Here is a 24,920-nt window from a genome sequence, read left to right on the forward strand (position 1 = left end):
GGTGGCATGATGGCTCAGTGGTTTGTACTGCTGCCTCAGTGCTGTGTTTGATTACAGCCTCAGGTGACTTTGGTACATTGTCCCCCTTGTGTCTGCATGGGTTTCCTCCAGGTGCTCCAGTTTCCTCCCACAGTCCAAAGATCTGCAGTTTAGGGTGGATCAGCTGTGCTGAAGTGTTCAGGGATATGCATTTTCGGGTGCGTAAGCCATGGGGAACTGCAGGGTTTTATGGTAAGTGCGTTGGTCTGGTGGGATGCTGTTTGGAAGATCAGTGTGAGGTGAATGGGCTGAATGGCCTGCAGGGATTATGTGATTCTCCTGCTTTAGCCATTTGAATATTGAGAAATGATTACTGTGGTCCTGGGAAAGGTGGGATTTGTAGTGTCACTGTCCTCTGTCCATTCTCTTTCTGTCCCCCTGTCCATTTTCTCTCTCTTGACACCCACCCTCAGCTCCTCCCCCCCCAACCATTCTCTTTCCCCACCACCTATTATTTCTCGTGCCTCCATCCCTCTTTGTTCGCTGTATCAAGCCCTTCTAAGAAGAGAGAAACAGATGGTGATGACTCTACCTGGGAGATGGGGGTGCACAAGAAATGGCTGATCTTTAACATTGAGCACAGCTACTCAGAAACAACATTAAAGCATGTTCAATTCTATTTTTAAAAAAGCTGCAGGCATCCTTCTGAAACTTGCGTTGAAAAATGTGCAGTCTGGCCACAGTTGAGGACAGGCTGTAAGGGGTGAGTTGCCCATTCTAATATTGTCAAATTGGTTCTGATTATGAAGAAATAGAGTCATGGAGCATGGAATGAAACAGTTTGGTCTGTGCCGACCAGATATCCTAAATTAATCTACTCCTATTTGCCAACACTTAGCCCAAACCCCTTTAAACCTTCCTATTCGTACACCCATCCAGATGCCTTTTAAAAGTTGTAATTGTACCAGCCTCCACTCCGGCAGCTCATTCAATACATTTACCATCCTCTGCGTGAAACAAGTTACCCCTTAGGTCCCTTTTAAACCTTTCCCCAATCACCCAAAACTAATGTCCTCTCGTTCTGGCATTTCTTGACGCAAATTAAATGTCTCACGTTTTTTCTCTCCTTTGGTCCCTCATCTTTCCCCACTCAACCTAAACCTAACCCTCCAGTTTGTGACTCCCCTAACCGAGGGAAAAGATATACAAAATATATACAAAAGATATACAATGTCGAGCCACAGGGGGGAAAAAATTGTGGTTCAACTTTTTTTTCCTCCGATTGGCATTTGGACACTTCAAATCTGTCAGTAACGTAAGCGTCTCTGAAGAGCATAATGCGCATGCCCCTCGGTGTCAGCAAGCACTGCGCATGTCCGCTGGTGTCAGCAAAAGACTGCATGCTCCTGGTTGTACACACAAACGACTCATGACCTACTTTTGATGTACCAATAGGGAACTCGGGAGGACCGGAAGGTGTCTTGTCCTCCTGCCAATCAGAGCACCGCTATTGCCTGAATGCGGAAGTTGGACAATGAGCTTCTGAAGTTGCTGCTGCTGCTCCTGTCTCTCTGAATGAAGATTGAGCTTTACCCCAAACTGCAACTTTCTTCCTCTGTCCAACAACTGTGAGTACAGCACTCTCTTTTCTCGCCATCTGTTCCACTTTTTTTTTCATTCTGGCGTTCAATTGTTGACTTGCAACAACTGAAAGGAAAGGGAGTGAATTCAGGGAGGGGACAGAGTGTGGTGCTGGAAAAGCATAGCAGGTCAGGCAGCGTCCGAGGAGCAAGAAAATCGACGTTTCGGGCAAAAGTCCTTCATCAGGAATTTTCCTGTTCCTCAGATGCTGCGTGACCTGCGTGCTTTTCCAGCACCACACTCTCGACTCTAATCTCCGGCATCTGCAGTACTCACTTTTTTGTCTAGAAATGTTGATCCAGATCTGTGTCTCAATTGGCAAACACATGGCAAATGCATTACCATAATGTGATAATATAGCCTTTGCTGTGGAAAGGAGGTGCATTGTTTTAATGGTGACATGTTGGGATATGGAGAAAGTGAGGAGTGCCAATGCTGGAGATCAGAGTTGACAAGTGTGGCCCTGGAAAAGAACAGCGGGTCAGACAGCATCCGAGGACCAGGAGAGTTGACGTTTTGGACACGAGCCGTTCATCAGGAATGTTATGTGGATGTACAAAGAGGTTTCAATGTCTTTCTACACCAGTCAATACCCGTTGTCAGACAGGTGCACTAAGCAGTCAGCAGGGCAAATGGTGTATTAGCAAGAGGAATTGAGTTCAGAAGTGGGGTGGGGCCTTCCTGCGGTTAGGGGGTCATTGAATATATTCAAGGCTGAGTTCATCTGATTTTTGAACAACAATGAAGTGGATGGTTATGAGGGAACAGAAAAAATGGTTTTAAGAACAGTTACAGAATCATACAGCACAGAAACAGATACTTGATTTCATGCTGACTATATTCATAAACTAAACTAGTGCTACCTTGTTTGGCCTATATATCTCTGAACCTTTCCTATTCATAAGAGCAGAAATTAAGCCATTCAGCCCACTGGGTCTGCGGCTGATAAGTCTCTCAGCCCCATTCTCCTGTTTTCTCCCTGTAACCCTCAATCCCCTTGATACTCAAGAACTGTTTCTGTCTCAGTGTTAAATATCCTCAGTTACCTGGCCTCCACAGCCTTCTGTGGCAATGAATTCCATCAGTTCACCACTCTCTGGCTAAAGAAATTTCTCCTAATCTCCGTTCTGAAAGGTCTTCCCTTTACTCTAAGGCTGTGCCCTCGGCTGCTAGTCTCTCCTTCCAATGGAAACATTTTCCCAACATCAACTCGTCCAGGCCATTGAGTATTCTGTTTGTTTCAGTTAGATTCCCCTGAGTGTGACCCTGTTAATCAGCATGAACCAGACCCTTCAGGATGAGGTACAGCAGGGATTAGGGTCAATAAAGTGAGAATGGAGGGAGTGTGTGGGATGGAGATTTTGAACTTCCAGGGAATAAGAATTACAGAGAGTTTGCTGTAAATTAGAATTGATTGGATGGGGCAATGGGCCAGGGAGTGGCAGATGGAGATTAATTTAGGGAAATGTGATGTTTGCATTATGGTACGGCAATCCAGGCAGCACAGTTAAGGGAGTGTTTCAGAACAAAGAGACCTTGGAGTGTAGGTTCATTGTTCCTTGAAAGTGCAGTCTCAGGTAGCCAGAACAGTGAAGAAGGAATTTTGTATGCTTTCCTTTATTAGTCAGAGCATTGAGTATCGGAGTTGGGAGGTCATGTTGTGGCTGTACAGGACATCGGTTAGGCCACTTTTAAAATACTGCATTCAGTTCTGGTCTCCCTGCTACAGGAAACATGGTGTGAAACTTTGAAAGGGGTCAGAAAAGACTTGAAAGGCTGTTGTCAGAGTTGGAGGGTTTGATCTACAGAGAGAGGCTGAATCGGTCAGGGATATTTTCCTGGAGCATCGGATGCTCAGGGGTGACCGTATAAATATGTATAAGGAGCATGGATAGGGTGAAGCAAAACTAGAGAGCAAATGTTTGAGGGGAGAGGGGAATGATTTAAAAGGGACATGAAGGGCAACTTGTTTCACGCAGAAGATGGTGCATGTATTGAATGAGCTGTCATAGGAAGGGGTGGAGCCTGATACAATTACAGCATTTAAAAGGCATCTGGATGGGTACAAGAATAGGAAGCATTTAGAGGGATATGGGCCAAATGCTGGTAAATGGGACGAGATTAAGTTAGGATATCTGGGCGGCACATATGAGTTGGACTGAAGGGTCTGTTTCTGTGCTGTATGACTCTCTGGGTCTTTGGTGAAACCAGAAGTGTCATTGTGAAGACTGGACTTTCAGAGCAGCCTTCAAAGATGTTTTGTCCTTACTGGGAGCAGAAGAAGTTACAATGAAATCTTTCATTTGAGACAGCACTTGAGTGAGTGAGTACATCTGAGATTTTGTGGAAAGTGGGATTTCATTGCACTGTGGGGATGAAACCCTACCCTATCCAGTCATTTCTGCTGGTGGGTGAGACCAGACCTCAAGATTAGTTGGAGTAGATTTAGGATAGAGATGAGGAAGAACTGCTTTTCCCAGAGAATCGTGAATCTATGTAATTCTCTGCCCAGGGAAGCAGTAGAGGCAGCTTAATTAAGTATATTCAGGACACAGTTAGATGGGTTTTTGCATGGTAAAGGTATTAAGGGTAGTTGGGACAATGCAGGGAGGAGAAGCTGAGACAATGGAGAGATCAGTCATGATCTAAATGAATGGCGAAGCAGGCTCGACGGGCCAAATGACCTACTCCTGCTTCTATTACTATGAAACTCTAACCCTGCATTTCCCATGGCTAACCCACCTAACCTGCACATCTCTGGACACTATGGGCAATTTAGCATGGCCAATCCAAATCCAGGCCAGTGAGCAATACAGTGATGTGAAAAATGAACATCCGAGAATGACAGAGAGACATGGAGAGTAAATGTCCCAGCAAGCAAAACTGGATTCTAAAGATCACAAAAACTGAAACTAAAAATGGTTTGTCTGAATGTGTGCTGCATTGCAGCAAAAGCGAATGAATTGACTGCACACGTTGAAGGGAACTCCTTCAATTAAAATATGGGACTCCTTACAGAGATATGGCTCCAGGATGACAAGGATTGGATCCTCAATATTGAGGAGGTGATCAAATGGAAAGCAAGATAAAGGTAGAGGGTTAGCACAGGTAATCAAAGCACTGATCACAGGGTAATCTGGTGTCAGCTCGGATTTCAGGTCCTGATTTCTCACCCCTCCTGGATTTCTGCTGACGCTTTGGACCCCCTTTTTTTTTACACCTTCTGGAACAATAAGTCAATCCAGACCCACAATCTCCCAGCCTGTTAACCATCCAGACACCGAGTGTAGTCATAGCAGGGAATAAAACAAGAAATGTGAACCAAAATTAGAAATAAGTAGGTGCTTTTGCTTAATATTGTTCAATAGGACGTAAACCAGAAATACTATTCTCCCTGGATTCCTACAGTGCCTTATTTGAGGAATTCTCTCACCCTTACATCGAGCTATTAGTCCCCACTATGATTTACAACAATATTTATACCATCAGAAAAAAAAGTATCTGTTGTCAAATTCACATAGAGATATACAGCATGGAAACATACTTTTTCTCTCTCTCATGCACACACATGCACAAGTCCATGGGGGTGAATTTGTATTTGCAGAATGATATTTGCATATGCATTCTATTTTCCTCAAAAAATGCACAATCTGCAGGCAGTTAATATATGTAATATTTTGTAAATTTCACATTAGAAATGGAACCAGTCTGACTCTAGACTGGGATACAGACAAATTCTGACCTTACACCTTTAATGCATTGTTTGAGCTGAGGTGTCTCCTTTTGTTATAAAGTTATCCTGAGAAGGTGCCTTACAGGAAGTTCTGGGATTTACATATTAATGGTATCTGTAATCCATTGCAAAAGATGAAAGACTTAACGATCCAGGTTTGTTCAATATATCATTTCAATGCCAGGACACTGTAATGCTTTTCCAGAAATTCTGTGTCTTATGATCTTACACTCCACAGCCACCTGATGAAGGAGCAGCGCTCCAAATGCTAGTGCTTCCAAATAAACCCATTGGACGATAACCTGGTGTTGTGCGATTTTTAAATTTGTCCAGGTAAGGTTTGATTGGCCAGGTCAAATTACACATAGTCCCCAGGGATGTGCAGGTTAGGGTGGATTGGCGATGCTAAATTACCCACAGTGCCCAGGGATGTGCAGGTTAGATGTGTTAGTCAAGGGGTAAATGTAGAGCAATAGGAGTAGGGGAATGGGTGTGGTGAGGTTGCCATTCGGAGGTTGGTGTGGACTTGTTAGAACAGTGAGGGTTCTGTGAAGAGAAGGGATTTTTGTTAATTGTTCAGGAAGTGGGGGGAGGGGGGAAGCGGTGGGTGGAGTGCGGGGAGAAAGAAATTTGTTCACTTGTAGCAACTGGAGTGAACCCAGGGAGGGAGCAGACTCTGTAAACTCAGATATGTGTCTTAATTACCCAGGGAAGGAGGGTTGGAAGGATAGGGTGTTGCTGTTTTCCCTAGTGCATCAGAGTGTGAGGAGTAACCTGATAGACTTTTTTTAAAATCATGAGGGGCATGGATTGGGTAAATAGACGAGGTCTTTTCCTTGGGATGGGGAGTCCAGAACTCGAGGGTAATAGATTTAAGGTGAGGGCAGGGGGAGGGAGACTGCAAAGAGACCTGAGGGGCAACATTTTCACGCAGAGGATGGTGCATGTATGGAATGAGCTGCCAAAGGAAGTGGTGAAGGCTGGTACAATGACAACATTTAAAAGTCATCAGCATGAGTGTATGAAAAGGAAGGGTTCAAAGGGATATGGGCAAAGCGCTGGCAAATGGGACGAGATTAATTTTGGATATCTGGTTGGGCACAGAAGAATTTGACCGAAGTGTCTGTTTCTGTGTTGTACATCTCGATGACTGTGGCTTTCCACAAAAGTTTGTCATGTCTGTATGTTCAGTTTCTCTCTGGTGGCGGTGTCAATGCCTTGATGTCTCATTTTGCTTTCCCCCCCACTTCCTGGGAATGTTAACCATTTTGTCTGGTTGTTCTTCAAGAACCTGCATTGCAGGTTCACACTGAATTGACATTTTTTTGCTTCCCAAAATCCGACCTGCTCACTCTCAGCAATATCCCAGTGTTGTGTAAGATATTAAATTTCAGGTGGAGTTATCCAAAACTCAGATGTCAGTCTTGACGTTTTTGCTTTTCTGCCCCTATAAGATCCTGAATCAACACCTTCAGGAGAATGAGTTAGAGTGGAGGGCGGGGGAGAGAGAGAGTGTGGGATAGTGCTTTCAATTTTGTGGAATAACAACACAAACAAATTGCTTGTTCTGAATTTTTATTCTGGACTGACAGTAATGAATTTTGTAATCTCTTTTGACAGAGTATTTGAAGATATGAAGACGGAAGTTTCAAAATCAACAGATGAAGACCTTATGCCCAAAATGTCGACTCTCCTGCTCCTCAGGTGCCGCCTGACTTGCTGTGCTTTTCCAGTGCCGCACTTTTCGATACTGACTCTCCAGTGTCTGCAGTCCTCACTTTGACGTCAATGTCTGACAGTCACTCAATCCATCGGGACCACAACCATTTTTGACTGATTCTGTGAGAAGGAGCAAAACGTTTTGGTTCCTGTTTCAGTCCATTCTCGGCATCAGTGGGACTGGACGAGAGACCCTACTGTTGGAGTGCACGGAGTGTGGAGCCTGAAACAGTTATAAGGCCTGGGAAGAGGAATTCACAGAGGGGAGGAGCTCTACACGTGTTGTGTGCAGCTGAAGCTTTGGCCATGGAGAAACCAGAGGAATCCCGCCCCGTGGAGAAACCGTGGAAGTGTGGCGACTGTGGGAAAGGCTTCCGTTTCCCATCTGCTCTGGCGATTCATCGTCGCAGTCACACCGGGGAAAGGCCATTCCCCTGCAGAGAGTGTGGGAAGGCCTTCAGCAATTCCTCCGACCTGGTGAGGCACCGGCGGGTCCACACCAGGGAGAGGCCCTTCAGCTGCTCCGAGTGTGGGAAGGCCTTCAGCAATTGCTCTGACCTGTTGAGGCACCGGCGGGTCCACACAGGGGAGCGGCCCTTCAGGTGCTCCGCATGCGGGAAGGGGTTTACCCAGGCCTCCACCCTGTTGGCCCACCGGCAGGTCCACACTGGGGAGAGGCTGTTCCTCTGCACCGAGTGCGGGAAGGGCTTCAGCAATTCCTTCGCCCTGCTGACCCACCAGCGGGTCCACACAGGGGAGAGGCCATTCCCCTGCACAGAGTGCAGGAAGGCCTTAAACAGTTCCTCCGACAGGCTGAAGCACCAGCGGGTCCACACGGGGGAGAGGCCCTTCAGCTGCCCAGAGTGCGAGAAGGGCTTTACCCAGGCCTCTGACCTGCTGAGGCACCAGTGGGTCCACACAGGGGAGAGGCCGTTCACCTGCTATCAGTGCGGGAAGAGCTTTAGCCGCTCCTCCCACCTGCGGAGGCACCAGAGAGTTCACATGCCATCGCAGGGAGTTTAAAGCAGTGACGGCTGAGTGCCTTTATCGACTGGACTATCAACCCAGTTCCGGGAGCTGCCAAGGCTGATGGCGGAATTGGAATTCGGTTAGATTCTGAACTCCAGATTTCTAACAATGAAACAATTGTCAGGGAGGGGAGGGGGAACCCCCATCTGATTTACTCACAACCTTTTAAGGGAAGGAAACTGCTAATGTGGGAACGGATTCACTCACTTGTCCCAGTGCATCCTTTACCCGAGCTGGCTTACACGTGACTCCAGACCCACAGCAGTCGGGATGACTATTCTGCACTCCTTTCCCCCTCCCCACCCGATGAGGGGGGAGAAACTTACTTGGAGACAAGGTATGGGTTTAAATTGGTGCATGAGGCAATACTTCTAGTTTATGGCTATACTAAGGATCCAATTTCAAAAGGACAACTCTGTGCTGACAAATAGTAAAGAAAGTGGGGGTGAGGGGGAGAGAAGTGTGTGTGCTTTGAGCTTGAGCTGTTTTTTTAAAAAAAGATACTTTTTCTAGACCTTTTTGCTGGGGGGATCTGAAGCTGTAACAAAGTTGGGTCGCAATAAAGGTTACCTGAACTTACTGCCGGGCTCAGACTCTCATTGAAAGCTTTGAACTCCAAGAGGTTTTTGTTTTAAAGCTGCTCATTTCTTTCAGCCTCCTGCACTAAGTTTCCAATGTCATGTATCAGATGGAGCAGTGAATGAGTAGCTAGTATCATTAAAAATTGTAAAGTTTTTAGGAATGCACGTACTGCGTTGTTTTATCAGCATTGTAAAGTTTCCTGGCGGAAGTATGGACTGTGATCACTAGAAACGTTGTGGAGGTGTCACTGTTGGACTGATGTGCACAAAGGTAAAATCTCACAACACCAGGTTATAGTCCAACAGGTTTATTTGGAAGCACTAGCTTTCAGAGCGCTGCAGTGGAGCAGGATCAGAAGACACAGATTTTATAGCAAAAGATCACAGTTTCATGCAACTGATAGGATATATTGAACAAACCTTGATTGCTGTTAAGTCTTCCATCTTTTCGAATGGGTTGCAGGTTTCTGTTCATTTAATATGTAAATCCCAGAACTACTTTTAATTCAGGTTCTCAAGATGACTTAAGGTTTTATAAAAATAGGTGACATCTCAGCTCAGACAATGCATGAAGGGTGAGAGGTTCAGTCTGTCTGTATCCCAATCTTGAATCAGACTGGTTCTATTTCCAAAGTATGAGTTGATAAAATATTACATGGATTGATTGCCTTCATTAACTGCCTGCCGATTTTTCCACAAAAAGCACACATTGAATCTATCTGCAAATATGATACTGCAAACGCAAATTCGTCCCATGGACTTGTATGTGCGTGCATGAGAGTAGTGTGAGTGTGTGTTTTTGCATGTGTGTATGATGGAGTATGAGCCTGTGAGAGGGTGTGTGCATTGGTGGATTTGTGTGTGTCTGAGAGAGACCGTGAGTGTAGAGTGTAGTGGGGTCACCCAAGGTTATCCTCTTGGGTTCTGAACTTGGCCATCAACCTCTGCTCAGTCACTGGAAACAGTTAAGCAGTGACACAACACACATCGGAGAGGACAGAGTGGCACTTGTCTCACAGAAGGTGGGAGGCTCTGGATGCTATCATCCAGGGTAAACACACGCTGGAGAACCTTCGGCTCAGATTCAGCTGGACGCCAGGCTGCAGACACAGTGGTGGTGGTGGGTGGGGGGATCTTAACCGGACACTTTATTCTGGGAGACGGTCATTGCCCTCCGGACAGCCTTCTGATTGGGTCAGGGATTGTCTCCGTTCTCTGCAGTTGCCAGCAGGAGGCCAGATGATATTGGTGTCTGCCTGGTGCCAGGATTCAGGAACCGATAAGAAGAGGGAGAGAGAATGGATGGTGATGACTCTACCTGGGAAATGGCTTATTTTTAAAATTAAGAATAGCTAAAATGATATATTCAGAAACATTATTAAAGCATGTTTAATTTTATAAAAAACCTGCAGACATCTTTAGAAACTCGCATTGAAATATGTGCAGTTAGGCCACAGCTGAGGACAGGCTGTAATGGGTGAATGGCCTATTCCTAGTCTTGTGAAATTGGCTCAGACTATGTCGAAAAAGAATCATAGAATTGTAGAGCACAGAAACAAAGCCTTTGGTTCTGACCGAACAGATATCCCAAATTAACCTTGTCTCATTTGCCAGCACTTTGCCCATATCCCTGTAAACCTTCCTGTTCATGTCCCCATCCAGATACCTTTTAAATGTTGTAATTGTACCACTTCCTCTGGCAGCTCATTCAATTTACACACCACTCTCTGTGTGAAACAAGCTGCCCCATAGGACACTTTTAAGTTTTCCCCCCTCGCCCTAAAACTAATGTTTTCTACTTCTGGACCTCCCCACCCCAGGGGAAATACCTTGTCTATTTACATTATCTATGCCCTTCATGATTTTATAAACCTCTATAAGGTTACCCCCTCAGCCTCCAATACTACAGGGAAAACAGTCCCAGCCTATTCAGCCTCTCCCTGGAGCTCCAAACCTAACAACATCCTTATAAGTGGGCGGCACAGTGGCACAGTGGTTAGCACTGCTGCCTCACAGCGCTTGAGACCCGGGTTCAATTCCCGCCTCAGGCGACTGACTGTGTGGAGTTTGCCCGTTCTCCCCGTGTCTGCGTGGGTTTCCTCCGGGTGCTCCGGTTTCCTCCCACAGTCCAAAGATGTGCAGGGTCAGGTGAATTGGCCATACTAAATTGCCCGTAGTGTTAGGTAGGGGGGTATGGGGTGGGTTTCGCTTCGGCGGGTCGGTGTGGACTTGTTGGGCCGAAGGGCCTGTTTCCACACTGTAATCTAATCTAAAAAAAAAAGTCGTTTCTCAACCCTTTCAAGTTTCACAACATTCTTCCCACTGAGTGATCCAATAGGCTGTGAGCAATCTATTTTTGTTGGGGTGTAAGGGAGGGTATTTCTTCAGGACAATTAACTTTCACACGGTTTTTCTTTCTAATCCGAAGTCCCTCAAATTTTCCCCACTTACCCTAAACCTATGCCCTCTCTTTTAGGACCCCCAACCCCGGGGAAAAGATATACAAAAGTTGAGCAGCCAAACAAATGCAAAAGGGCTAAGAAGTCGAGCCACAGATGGGAAAAGAAAGTGGCTCCAGCCTTTTTTTCTCCTATTGGCAATTGGACACTTCAAATCTGTCAGTAATACCACCCCCCAGGGTCTCCAGCGTCTCTGTGGCAGCAAGCACTGCGCATGCTCCTCGGAGTCAGCAAGAAAACTGCGCCAGCTGCTCGGTGTCCGCGCATGCGGCTCGCGCCCTTCTTTTGATGGACCAATAGGAGGCACTGGAGGACCGGAAAGAGACTGGTCCTCCTGCCAATCAGAGCGCCGCTATTGTCTGAATGCGGAAGTTGGAACATGAGCTTCGGAAGTTGCTGTTGTTGCTCCTCTCTCTCTCTGAATAAAGATTGAACTTCACCCCATACTGCAACCTCCTTCCTCTGTCCAACATCTGTGAGTACGGCACTCTCTTTTCTCACGTCGATTCTCCTGTTCCCTAGATGCTGCCTGACCTGCTGCGCTTTTCCAGCAACACATTTCCAACTCTCTTTTCTCACCCTATTTTCCGTTTCTTTTCTAAATTCTGAGCTTCAATTGTTGACTTGCAGCAACTGAAAGGAAATGGGGTGAATCGGGGGTTGGGGGAACAGACTCTGCACACGTTGGTCCAGGTCTGTGTCTCCATTGGCAAACGCGTTACCACAATGTGATGATTTTGCCTTTGCTGTGGAAGAAAATGCAGAAAAAAAGGTCATTTGTTTAAATGGTTATATATTGGGATGTGGAAAAAGTGGGGGCTACACATGCTGGAGATTAGAGTTGAAAAGTGTGGTGCTGGAAAAGCACAGCAGGTCAGGCAGCATCCGAGGAGCAGGAGTGTTGGTGATGTGGACACGAGCCCTTCACCAGGAATGATGTGTGGATGTACAATGGGGTCTCGGCAACTTTCCACACCAGTCACTGCCAGTTGTCAGACAAGTGTAGCAAGCAATCAGCAAGGCGAGTGGTACATTAGCAAGAATTCAGAAGTTGGGATGGCTTTCTGCGATCAGGCAGTCATTGAATATATTCAAGCCTGCGTTCATCTGATTTCTGAACAACAAAGAAGTGGATGGTGATGGGGGAAGGCAAAAATAATGGTTTTAAGACCAGTACAGAACAGTTACAGAGTCATACAGCACAGAAATAGACACTTCAGTCCAGCTAGTCCATGCTGGCTGTATTCATAAACTAAACTAGTCCCACGTAGTTTGGCTCATATCCCTTTGAACCTTTCCTACTCATGTACTTATCCAAATGTCTTTTAAATGTTATTACTGTACCTATATCCACCACTTCCTCAGGACATTGATTCCACACACAAACCACTCTCTTTCAAAAGAAAGGTGTTCCTCATATCTTTTTTTTAAATCTTTCTCCTCTCTCCTTAAAAGTTTGCTCCCTAATCTTGAAACCCCCACCAGAAGGCAACAGCACCAGCCACTCACCTCATTGACACCCCTCTTGGTTTTATAAATTTCATAGGTAACCTCTCAACTTCCTGTCCCTCAGTGGAAAAATGTCCCAGCCTATCCACCTAGATGTAGGCATATTCATATCCAGTTATGATCTGTTCAGTGCTGCTGCATGCTCAAAAGACCAAATGGCCTACTCCTGCTCCCAATTCTCTCTCACTCTGCGTCCAAGACAGCAAGAGACCATAAGACACAGGAGCAGAAAGTAGGCTATTCAGCCCATCAGGTCTGCTCATACCACACAATTGTGGCTGATATGTTTCTCAACCCCATTCTCCCACTTCCTCCCCATAACCCTTGATACTCAAGAACTTATCTATCTCAGTCTTAAATATCCCCAGTGACTTGGCCTCCACAGCCTCATGTAGCAGTGAATTCCATGGATTCACCACTCTCAGGCTGAAAAGTTTCTCCTTATCTCCCTTCTAAAAGGTCTTCCCTTTTCTAGTCTCTTTCAGGTCCTGGTCTCGCCCACCAATGGAAACATCTTCCCAACGCCCACTTTGTTTAGGCCTTTCAATGTTCTGTATGTTTCAATTGTATCTCCCCGAGTGAGAGTGTGGGCCTGTTATGGACTAAGCCAGACCACTCAAAACATTCTTAAGCAGGCAGTCCCAGACCATAACTTTGTAATTTGATTTGGTAAGTGTACAGTGAAAATTATCTGGAGTAAGTTAGCTCAGTTGACTACTAGATTTTAAAACAGACAAAAATTTATTCTCAAAACTACACAATGAAACACAAAGATCAGAATAAAGAACCCCTACAACACTCAGCCTATCCAACGAGACTCAGTTATGCTGTTCTGAATATACAGTCCCAATAAGCCAACTCCCTTTGAAAACCAGTATAAATGGAACACATGCTTATAGGTTGAAATTGAGAGAGAGAGAGAGAGAGAGTTTCCACACAGCTCCCTGTTGAACTTGCAGCCAGTTCAAGACTGAACTAAAACTGCTCAGCTCACTCCCCTTTCTTTATACAAGTCACTTCTAAAACATGACCAATTTGGCCTGAAGTCACATCTGTTTACATATAAACAAAAGGCCTCTCAAAATTCTTTTCATCTCTGTTCAAACCAGACTGAATGGAACCCGGCCTGTTTATTACCTCTCTGAAAAAAGTCATGGACAGAGTCTCCTTGAGCCAGGGAAAAGCTTTTAGTCAAAATCGGAACTACCTTTGTGACACCTGTTAATCAGCATGAACCAAACCCTTCAAGATGAGGTGCAGCAGGAATTAGGTTCAACAAAGTGAGAATGGAGGGAGATTGCGTTGGATGGAGATTTTCAGCTTCCAGGGAATAAGAGAGGAAAAAGAGTTTGCTGTGAATTAGAATTGATCGGATGGGCCAATGGGCTGAGGACTGGCAGATGGAGTTTAATTTAGAGAAATGTGAGGTATTGCGTTTTGGTCAAGCAATCCAGGTAGGACTGGCACAGTGGAGGGGAGTGTTGCAAAACAAAAAGAGACCTTGGAGTGCAGGTTCATAGTTCCTTGAAAGTGAGTCTTAGGAGGTCATGGAGTGGCTGTACAGGACATTGGTTTAGGCCACTTTTAGAATACTGTGTTCAGTTCTGGTCTCCCTGTTACAGGAAAGATGTTGTGAAACTTTGAAAGGGTTCAGAAAGGTTTTTCAAGGCTGTTACCAGAGTTGGAGTGTTTAAGACACAGGAAGAGGTTAAATAGGCCAGGAACATTTTCTGTGGAGCATTGGAGGTTGAGGGGTGACCTTATAGATGTTTATAAGGGGCAGGATAGGATGAGTACCCAGGATAGGGGAGTCCAAAACTAGACGGCATTTGTTTGCGGTGAGAGGGAATGATTTAAAAGGGACCAGAGGAGCAACGTTTTCAAAGAGGGTGATGGAGTCTGATACAATTACTACAAAATTTCAAAGGCACCTGGATGGGGATATAAAGTGGAAGAGTTTAGGGGGATATGGGCCAAATGCTGGCAAATGATTTAGATTAATTTAGGATTTCTTGTTGGCACAAATGAGTTGGGTTGAAGGGTCTGTTTCTGTGCTGTATGACTCTAATCATCTTCGGTGAAAGCAGATGTGTGGTTGTGAAGACTGGACTTTCAGAGCAGCTTTCAAAGATGTTTTGCCGTGTCTGGGAACAGAAGAAGTTGCAATTAAATCTTTTATTTGTGAGACAGCAACTGAATGAGTGAATACATCTTGGAAAATGAGAATTCATTGAACTGTGGGGATGAAGCCCTACCCTATCCAGTCATTTCTGCTGGTAGATGAGACTCGGACTCAAGATTAGGGAGAGTAGATTTAGGACAGAGATGAGGAGGAACTGCTTTTCCTGGAGAGTAGTGAATCTATGGAATTTTCTGCCAAGGAATCAGGAGAGGCAGCTTCATTAAGTATATTCAAGACACAGTTGGATGGGTTTTTGCAATGGTAGGGGAATTAAGGGGAGTTGGGACAATGGAGGTAGGAGTAGCTGAGACGATGGATAGGTCAGCCATGAGCTTAATGAATGGCAGAGCAGGCTCGATGAGCCAATGGCCTACTCCTGCTTCTATTACTATGAAACTATAACCCTGCATTTCCCATGGCTAACCCACCAAACCTGCACATCCCTGGACACTTTGGGAAATTTAGCCTGGCCAATCCAAATCAAGGCTGGTGAGCAATGTCGTGATGTGGAAATGAACATCAGAGAATGCTAGAAAGGGACAAGGAGAGTAAATATACCAGCAATCAAAACTGGATTCTAAAGATCACAAAAATGGAAACTAAAAATGGTTTGTCTGAATGTGTGCTGCATTGTAACAAAAGCGAATGAATTGACTGCACACATTGAAGAGAATAATTATGATCTGAGACTCCTAATGGAGACATGGCTTCAGAATGACAAGGATTGGATCCTGAAAATTGAGGGGGGTAGTCAAATGGAAAGTAAGAGAATGTGAGAGGTGCTAATGAAAGCACTGATCACAGGGTAATCTGGTGTCAGCTCGGATTTCAGGTCCTGGTTTCTCTGTCCTCTGTTGATTTTCCTGTTCCAACAGAGTAAAATGTGGGTCTGCTCTCAGCTCTGCTGGATTTCTGCTGAAGCTTTGACCCCACCCCCACCCCCACCCCCACCCCTACCCCTACCCCCACCCCTACCCCTACCCCCACCCCTACCCCTACCCCCACCCCTTTACACCTTCTGGAACAATAAAACATTCAGTGAATTGAGACCCAACCCACAATCTCCCAGTCTCTCAAACCAATCAGACACAAGAGTGTAGTCATAGCATGGAATCAAACAAGAAAAATGAAACAAAGTTAAATATATAGGTGCTTAATTAGATTAGATTCCTATAGTATGGAAACAGGCCCTTCCACCCAAAAAGTCCACACTGACCCTCCGAAGAGTAACCCACCCAGACCCATTCCCCTACATTTACCCCTATCTAATGCACCTAACATTATGGGCGATTTAGCATGACGAATTCACCTGACCTGCTCAACTTTGGACTGCGGGAGGAAACAGGAGCACTCGGTGGAAACCCACTCAGACCCGGGGAGAATGTGCAAACTCCACACAGAATCAAACCCAGGTCCCCAGTGCTGTGAGGTAGCAGTACTAACCACTGAGCCACCATGCTACCCCCAAATGTTTGTTCATTAGGAAGTAAACCAGAAATAGAGATTTCCCAGGATTCTTATAGAATGAGCTGCCTACTTGAGGAATACTCTCTCCTTTACATCTAACTATTAGTACCCAGCTATGATTTACAACAATATTTACACCAACATAAATAAAGCATTTGTTATCATACAGGACATAGAGATATACAGCACGGAAAGAGACTTTTTCTCTCCCTCATGCATGCATGCACACACGTAACTGACAGGAAGTTCTAGGATTTACATATTATTGATACCTGCAACCCATTCTAAACGATGAAAGACTTAATCCAGGTCTGTTCGAGATATCATTTCAGTGGCAGGGCACTGTAAGGTTTTTCCATGAATTCTGTGCCTTATGATCTTATTCTCCACAACCACCTGATGAAGGAGCAGCGCTGTTAACACCAGTCCTTCCAAATCAACCTGTTGGGTGTTTGATTTTTAACTTTGTCCAGGTTAGGTTGGATTGGCCAAGCTAAATTACTCATAGTGCTCAGGGATGTGCATTAGTCAGGGCAATAGGGGGATGGGTGTAGGTGGGTTACCCTTCGGAGGGTCGGTATGGACTCCTTGGGCCGAGTGGTCTGCTTCCACACTCTGGGAATTCTCTGAAAGGAAGGGATTACCCAATTGCAAACTGCAGGGCTGCGCAGGCGCAGTGGGCGGAGCTGTTGTCGGCCTTTCCCCGCCCCCTCGCTTCATCTATGACATCATAACGCGGAAGTGGCCCTGTCCGTTTCAGAGTGAAACTCCCTCCCTCTGGGCAACCCTTCATCCTGGGAGGGAGTGGGGGTAAAATCTGTTCACTTGGAGCAACTGGAGTGATTCCAGGGAGGGGGCAGACTCTGCAAACTCAGGAATGTGTCTTAATTACCCGGGTGAGGAGGGATGGGATGGGGCTGTTTTCCCTCCCGCGCCAGAGACTTAGGGGTGACCTTATAGACTTCCAGAAAAGCATGAGGGGCATGGATAGTGTAAATATACAAGGTCTTTACCTTGGGATGGGGGAGTCCAGAACCAGAAGGTAATAGGTTTAAGGTGGGGGGAAGATTTAAAAGGGACCTAAGGGGCAACTTTTTCATGCAGAATGTGATGTGTGTAAGGAATGAGCTGCCAGAGGAAATGGTGGATGCTGGCATCTGGATGGGTGTTTGAATAGGAAGGGTTCAGAGGGATATGGGCCAAGTACTGACAAATGGGACTAGATTGATTTTGGGTATCAGGTTGGCACGGAAGAGATTGACCGAAGGGTCTGTTTTTGTGCTGTGTATCTCTATGACTCTGGCTTTCTACGAACATATGTACAGTTTCTCTCTGGTGTCGGTTTTAATGCTTTGATGTCTCCTTTCCCCCCACGTCCCAGGGACTTTAGTGTGAGAACCAAGAAAGAGAGAGCGAGATGGTGCTTTCAATTTTGTGGAATAACTAAAGAAAAGAAAGTAGAAATACTTGTTTTGAATTTCTACCCTGGACTGACACTGATGACTTTTGTAATCTCTTTTTACAGAGTATTTGGCGATCTGAGGACGGAAGTTTCAAAATTAACAGATGAAGGGCTTATGCCTGAAACGTCGACGCTCCTGCTCCTCAGATGCTGTCTGACCAGCTGTGCTTTTCCAGCACTGACTGTCCAGTAACTACAGTCCTCACTTTGTTGTCAATGTCTGACTGCAACAATGTTTGACTGTGATTCTGTGAGAAGGAGCAAAGCTTTTTGGTTCCTGTTTGAGTACATTTTCAGCATCAGTGGGAGTGGGTGAGTGACCCTACTGTTGGCAGCGCACTGAGCGTGGAGCCAGTAACAGTTGTACAGCCTGGAAAGAGGAATTCACGGTGAGGCGGGGCTCTACACGCATTTGTGTACAGCTGAAGCTTCGGCCATGGAGAAACCTGAGGAATCCCACCCCGTGGAGAAATCATGGAAGTGTGGCGACTGCGGAAAAGGCTTCCGTGCTCCATCTGCCCTGGAGATTCATTGGCGCAGTCACACCGGAGAGAGGCCATTCACCTGCCCCAGGTGTGGGAAGGCCTTCAGCAATTCCTCCGCCCTACTGAGGCACCGATGGGTCCACACCGGGGAGAGGCCCTTCAGCTGCCCCGATTGTGGGAAGGACTTCAGCTATTCTTCTGACCTGAAGACCCACAGGCGGGTCCACACGGGGGAGAGGCCATTCTCCTGCACTGTGTGTGGGAAGGCCTTCAGCACCTCCTCCACCCTACTGACCCACTGGTGGGTCCACACTGGGGAGCGGCCATTCCCTTGTTCCGAGTGCAGGAAGGGATTCACTCAGGAGGGCAAGTTGCGGACGCACCAGCGGGTCCACACTGGGGAGAAGCCTTTCAGCTGCCCTGAGTGTGGGAAGGCCTTCAACGATTCCTCTGCCCTGCAGACCCACAAGTGGGTCCACACGCAGGAGAGGCCTTTCCCCTGCACAGGGTGCGGCAAGATCTTCAGCAATTCCTCCTCCCTGCTGAAACACCAGCGGGTCCACACAGGGGAGAGGCCCTTCAGCTGCCCCGAATGTGGGAAGAGCTTTACCCAGGCGTCGGTCCTGCTGATCCACCAGCGGATCCACACAGGTGAGAAGCCTTTCTGCTGCCCTGAGTGTGGGAAGGGATTCACTCAGATGGGCAACTTGCGCACGCACCAGCGGGTCCACACGGGGGAGAAGCCCTTCATCTGTCCCAAGTGCGGGAATGCCTTCAGCGATTCCTCCACCCTGCTGAAGCACCAGCGGATCCACACGGGGAAGAGACCATTCCCCTGTCCCAAGTGCGGGAAGGCCTTCAGCGATTCCTCTGACCTGCTGAAGCACCAGCGTGTCCACACGGGGGAGAGGCCATTCCCCTGCCCCGAATGTGGGAAGGCCTTTAGCAATTCCTCTGACCTGCTGAAGCACCAGCGTGTCCACACGGGGGAGAGGCCATTCCCCTGTCCCGAATGTGGGAAAGCCTTCAGCGATTCCTCTGCCCTGGTGAAGCATCGGCGGGTCCACACGGGGGAGAGGCCCTTCAGCTGTCCCGAATGTGGGAAGGGTTTTACCCGGGCAGCCACCCTGCGGAGGCACCAAGGAGTTCACGTGCCATTGCAGGGGGATTGAAGGAGCGACTGTCGAGTGCCATTGTGGACTGGGCTACCAACCCAGTTCTGGAACTCCCAGGTTTGAATCCCACCGCAGCAGACAGCGGATTTGGAATTCGGTCAGAAATCTGGAGGTCAGAATCTAACAATGAAACCATCGGGCGGGGTGGGGGGGAAGCCCCATTCTGATTCAGTCACGTCCTTTTTAGGGAAGGAAACTGCTGTTGTGGCAAAGGATTCACTCCGTCGTCCCAGCTGCATTCCTTCCCTGGTCTGGCCTACACGTGACTGCAGACCGACAGCAGTGTGGTTGACTCCACCTGCTTCCCCCCACTTCTTTCCCTCCCGGCAGTTGGGCGGGGAGAAACTTACTTGGAGACAGGGTATGGGTTGAAATCGCTGAGTGAGGCAATACTTCCTCCGGGTTAAGGCTGTACCAAGGATCCAATTACAAAGGGACAAGTCAGTGGTGACCAATAGTAAAGAAAGTGGGGTGGGGGGGCTGTGCTTTGACCTTGAGCTGTTAAAAAGCAGCTACTTTTTCAACACATTTCTGCTGAGGTGATCTGGAGCTGTCACAACGTTGGGTCACAATAAAGGTAACCTGAACTTACTGCTGGGCTCAGACTTTGAAAGCTTTGAGCTCCAACAGGTTTTTGTTTTAAAGCTGCTCATTTCTTCCAGCCTCCTGCACTAAGTTTCCAATGTCGTATATCAGATGGAGCAGTGAATGAGTATCGTTAGAAATTGTAAATTTTTCAGGAGTGTAGAGTGCGTCGTTTCATCGGCATTGTAAAGCTTACTGGCAGCACTAAGGTGTGGGCTGTGTTCACGAGATATGATGTGGAGATACCAGCATTGGACTGGGGTGGATAAAGTTAAAAATCACACAACACCAGGTTATAGTCCAACTGGTTTCTTTGGAAGCACTAACTTTCGGAGCGCTGCTCCTTCATCAGATAGCTGTGGAGCAGGATCATAAGACACATTTTATTGCAAAAATCAGTGTCATGCAACTAATAGGATATATTGAACAAACCAAGAGTGCTGTGAAGCCATTCATCTTTTAGAATGGGTTGCAGGTTTTAGTTCGTTGATATGTAAATCCCAGAACTACTTTTAAGTCATAGTCTTGAGATGACTTAAGGTTTTTTTTTTAAAAAAGTGATATCTTAGCTCAGACAATGCATTACAGGTGTGAGCTTCGAGTCTATCCCAGTATCCCAATCTTGAATCAGATTGGTTCTATTTCCAAAATAGGAATTTATAAAATATTACATGGATTGACTGCCTGCAGATTCTGTGCTTTTTGAGCAAAATTGAATGTATCTGCAAATATAATTCTGCCAAATTCACCCCATAGAGTTGAGGGTGTGTGTGCATGAGAGTGTGATTGTGTGCATGTCAGTTTGTGCATGCGAGTGTGCGTAACACTGTGTGAACATTTGGTAGAGTGTGATGGAGTATAAGCCTGAGAGTGTGTTCGGGGGGTGGGGGTGTGTGTACATGTATATGACAGAGAGAGAGAGAGAGAGCATGTGTATGAGAGAGGTATGAATAAAAGCGAGCAGTTGTGTTTTGCTAAAACAAGGAAGGGCAGGACTTGTACAGTTAATGGTAGGGCCCTGGGTCATGTTGTAAAACAGAGACATGGGGGGAGTTAAGGTACATATTTCTTTGAAAGTTGTATCACTGCTAGACAGGGAGGTTAAGAAGGCATTCAGCAGCATTGCCTCCACTGTTCACACCATTGAGTTGGGATATCTTGTTGAGGTACAGAATGTTGGTGAGGCCACTTTCCGGGTACTGAGTACAGCTCTGGGTGACCCTGTAAGAGGAAGAATACTATTAGAGAGTGTTTGGTAAAGATTTACCAGGACTGGAGAGTTTCTGTTGCAAGGAGAGGCTGGGACTTTTTTCACGAGAACACAGGAGGTTGAGGGGTACGCTCACTGAGATTTATAAAATCATGGAGTGGAGGTAAGGTGAATAGAAAGGGTCTTCTTAGTGTCGGAGAGCTCAAAGGTAGGAGGCATTTTTTTTTAAGGTGAAAAGAGAGGTGTAAAAGGAACCTGAGGAGCAACGTTTTGACAGAGGGTGGTTTACATGAGGAATGAACTTGCTGAGGAAGTGGGAGATGCAGGGACAGCTACAGCGTTTAAATGACATTTGATGGGTACATGAAAAGAAAGGTTTAGAGGGATATGGGCCAAATACAGGCAAGTGGGACGAGTTCAGTTTGAGAATCCATGGATGATTTGGACCAAAGGGTCTGTTTCTGTGCTGTATATCTCTCTGAATCAGAAGTGATCTTATTGAAACCAGTAGAATTCTGAAAGGGGTTTGAAAGGATAGATGCAGATAAAATATGCCTTTGTTGGGGAGGGTCACAGAATCCTGACAATGTGAAAGCAGGCCATTCGGCCCATCTATTCCACATTGGCCCTCCATATTGCTACCCATCCATACACACCCCCTTACTCCATATTTTCCATGGCTAATCCACCCGAACCTGCACATCTCTGGGCACTGTGGGTAATTTAGCACTGCCAATCCACCCTAATCTATAATTTACCTTCTCAAGAATGTAATCTAAGTACAGAGCATTTCTAAGAAAAATGTCAGTCTGACTGGACATTGGGACACAAACAGAATTCACACCTCTGTTCAAAAAGCTCTGCATTTCAATGGCATTTTTGAGAAGGTAATTAAAACCAAATTCTGGGATTAACATACCAAAGAGCAGAAACCCGTTCTAAAAGATGAAAGATTTAATCTAAAATTGTTTAATGCATCACATTTCCATAATGCTTGACTCCTTTGACTATAAATTCCGTGACCATGATCTCATTCTCCACAACCACCTGATGAAGGAGCAGTGCTCCAAAAGCTAGTGCTTCCAAACAAATCTGTTGGATTATAACCTGGTGTTGTGCGATTTTTAACTTTGTCCATGGAAACTCATGAGTTGTGGGACTGGTAACAGTTGTCATTTTGTGATCTGTTCCAAGTGAAATTTATCCTCTGCTCAGGCACGGGTCAACAGTCTGTTCTTTGACTTTGGGGATGACCAGGCTGGCAGTTATTAAATGCTTATGTTAACCAGCAGAAGCAAACTGTAGATCAACAATCGTTACTCGATAGCCCTGGTAATCCTGTTGGGTCAACAGAGAGAGAGAGAGGGAGAGGATGTCACATCTAAAGTGCATACAGAAAAGCTATTTTGCTTATTCAGTCAGTTGAGTTGGTTCTGCACTCAGATGAGAGTAGATACTGCTTTTAATGGATCATAATTAAACACTATGATGGAACACCTTAATTTCAAGGAATGCTGAAAGGGCAAATTGAGCTGTAACCTTGAAGAGAGATGTTCTTCCATTTCTAACCTTGGATAAGCCAACTGAGACATTTTTACTGATAGCTCCATAATCATTTTACTGCTGGATTTTTTGGGAGAAAATTTCTATCCTGGGAAGTCAGGGAAATTTAAAGAAAAGGCTGTTAAAAGCATTTTAACTGTGGCCCCACAAGCTTTCATGGGAGCAGTGCATTTGCTATAAACATTTCAGAGAAATTCTGTCTAACTGTTGAACTGAAAATAGTTTCCCCATTGAATGTTAAACAGCTATTGAGAATGTTGCACATTATAAAGTGCATTCCTGAGGAACGGAGGAGGATTGAACTTGCCAACGTGAACCACATTTTGCAGAGAGAGGAAATTTCTCAGGATTGAAGAGGTTGATAGAAGTCAACAATTGTCAAATTATTTCATGAAAAGTACAGCTGGTATGGGGAGATGACTGGGGATCACAGAAGAGGAGTATCTGTAATGAGCACATAGAAACAAACCCTTCAGTCCAGGCCAACCAGATATCCTAAAGTAACCTAGTGACCTATTTGCCAGCATTTGGCCCATATCCCTCTGATTCCTTCCTTATTCATGTCCCCATCCAGATGCATTTTTTTTTTCTTCAGAGAATACTTGGGTGAGAGCCAAGATATTGCTATTGCTCATCCTTTCCCTTCGTGCTAATTGTAGCTGGAGAAGCCTGAAATCTGAAAAGGATTTCCTGAAAAAAACATTGATTGAAGGTTGGGCTCAGTGATGGATTTTCTAAAGCTTTGCTATTGTAGTTTTCAATTTGCCAAAAAAACTTTCAGTCATTGTTGTCCAAGACAAAGTAGATATTCATTTAAGATATAATTGAGATATATATGTTCTTCACAATGTTTTTCCTTCATTACCAGTGATTGTCTGTCATTGGTACATTGAGCATCATCTTTTTGTGATTCAACAGATATGATTTGAATTGAATTCTGTAAGATGGTTTTGTATTTTATTTAATTTTGTGTTAAAGATTTCCTTTTCATGACTTTATTAAAATATCTTAATGTATTATAATGAAGCAGCTAATTTATTCTGAAATTATTTCAATTAGTTGGTCAATTGCCAAATAATAGCTGCATAACTGTTGTCAATATTAACACCCAGGAAAGCTATTTTGTTTAATATATTTGTAAAGATCTTATCAAAACTATAAAATTGTTTTTCATAGGAAATAAAATTTGCAATGTTTTATTAAATGGTTGAAAGTAACTTTGCACTTAATTGCTCTGTTTGGGATTAAACATTGTGACTTTGAAAGATTATTTTTATCAGAGTTTATGGTGAGTGTATTAACAAACGAATGTTGCCATTTTCTCTTGAATTACCTCAAGCTCAATTTGAAATTCTTGAATGAGTTGAGTAAGGGGTACAAAGTGAATATTTATTGCACTTTACTGAAATTCTCTGCACTGCCAATGTATTTGATTAAACAAGATATGTATCTCTCTTGATAACTTTGTATTTCTTTGATATTTTATTTGTCAGTGCTAGTGCCCAAACATCCTAAATAAAAACGTTTTGGCATTTGGTGAAGTTGTGAATTTTCAGTCTGTTTCACAATTAAAGACACAACCAATCTAAAGATTAAATACATATAACAACGTCAAAGAGATTGTGATAATAGAAAGTCAACATGTAGAATTGCCAATGAAACATAAACCGTGGCTGCTCTGAATTTGGTACAGACTGAATATCAATTGAAATGATCAGAATTAGTAGACATGATGGCATTGTGCACAAACTGTGTGTAGTGTGAGTTCAGAATTTTTCTGATCACTTAATTCTGACACATGCAGTGATGGCAGCACCATAATCTGTTTTATTTGTTCATGGACTGTGAGCATCACTGGCAAAGCCGGTATTTTTCATCATCCCTTATTTTCCTTAAATATTGGGTGAGGACAAGATGAGGTTGAGTTGCAAGGTCTATTGGCTTACCCTGTCCCTGACAAAACAGAGACTTTGGCAGGAGAACAAAAATTGGAAGTTTACTTAAATATTGATCCTCTCGTTTATCTCTCTCAAAAGGCAATTGTTTGGTCCATCAAATTTGTAATGGATCTTTTATAGAGTCATAGAGATGTACAGCACAGTATTCTTCCAGTAACAGAGTGACCAGAAGTGTACTCAGTA

At 45.1% G+C, this 24,920-nt stretch overlaps 2 protein-coding genes across 2 annotated transcripts; both read left to right on the plus strand.

Moving 5' to 3' along the window:
- Positions 1-1,469: 1,469 nt before the first annotated feature.
- LOC148142786 (uncharacterized) lies at positions 1,470-8,356 on the plus strand. The gene is made up of 2 exons (XM_087973858.1): positions 1,470-1,607; positions 6,974-8,356. The coding sequence occupies exon 2, from the start codon at positions 7,379-7,381 to the stop codon at positions 8,093-8,095; it is 717 nt and encodes a 238-aa protein (XP_087829984.1). The 5' UTR covers positions 1,470-1,607; positions 6,974-7,378; the 3' UTR covers positions 8,096-8,356.
- LOC148142787 (uncharacterized) lies at positions 1,499-19,870 on the plus strand. The gene is made up of 2 exons (XM_087973849.1): positions 1,499-1,607; positions 17,825-19,870. Exon 2 carries the CDS (start codon positions 18,198-18,200, stop codon positions 19,416-19,418), a length of 1,221 nt encoding a protein of 406 aa, XP_087829975.1. The 5' UTR covers positions 1,499-1,607; positions 17,825-18,197; the 3' UTR covers positions 19,419-19,870.
- Positions 19,871-24,920: the final 5,050 nt, after the last annotated feature.

This window comes from Chiloscyllium plagiosum, unplaced genomic scaffold, assembly GCF_037043375.1.
Source record: "Chiloscyllium plagiosum isolate Xiang-an unplaced genomic scaffold, Cpla_swu_hap1 HiC_scaffold_27, whole genome shotgun sequence".
Lineage (NCBI taxonomy): Eukaryota > Metazoa > Chordata > Chondrichthyes > Orectolobiformes > Hemiscylliidae > Chiloscyllium > Chiloscyllium plagiosum.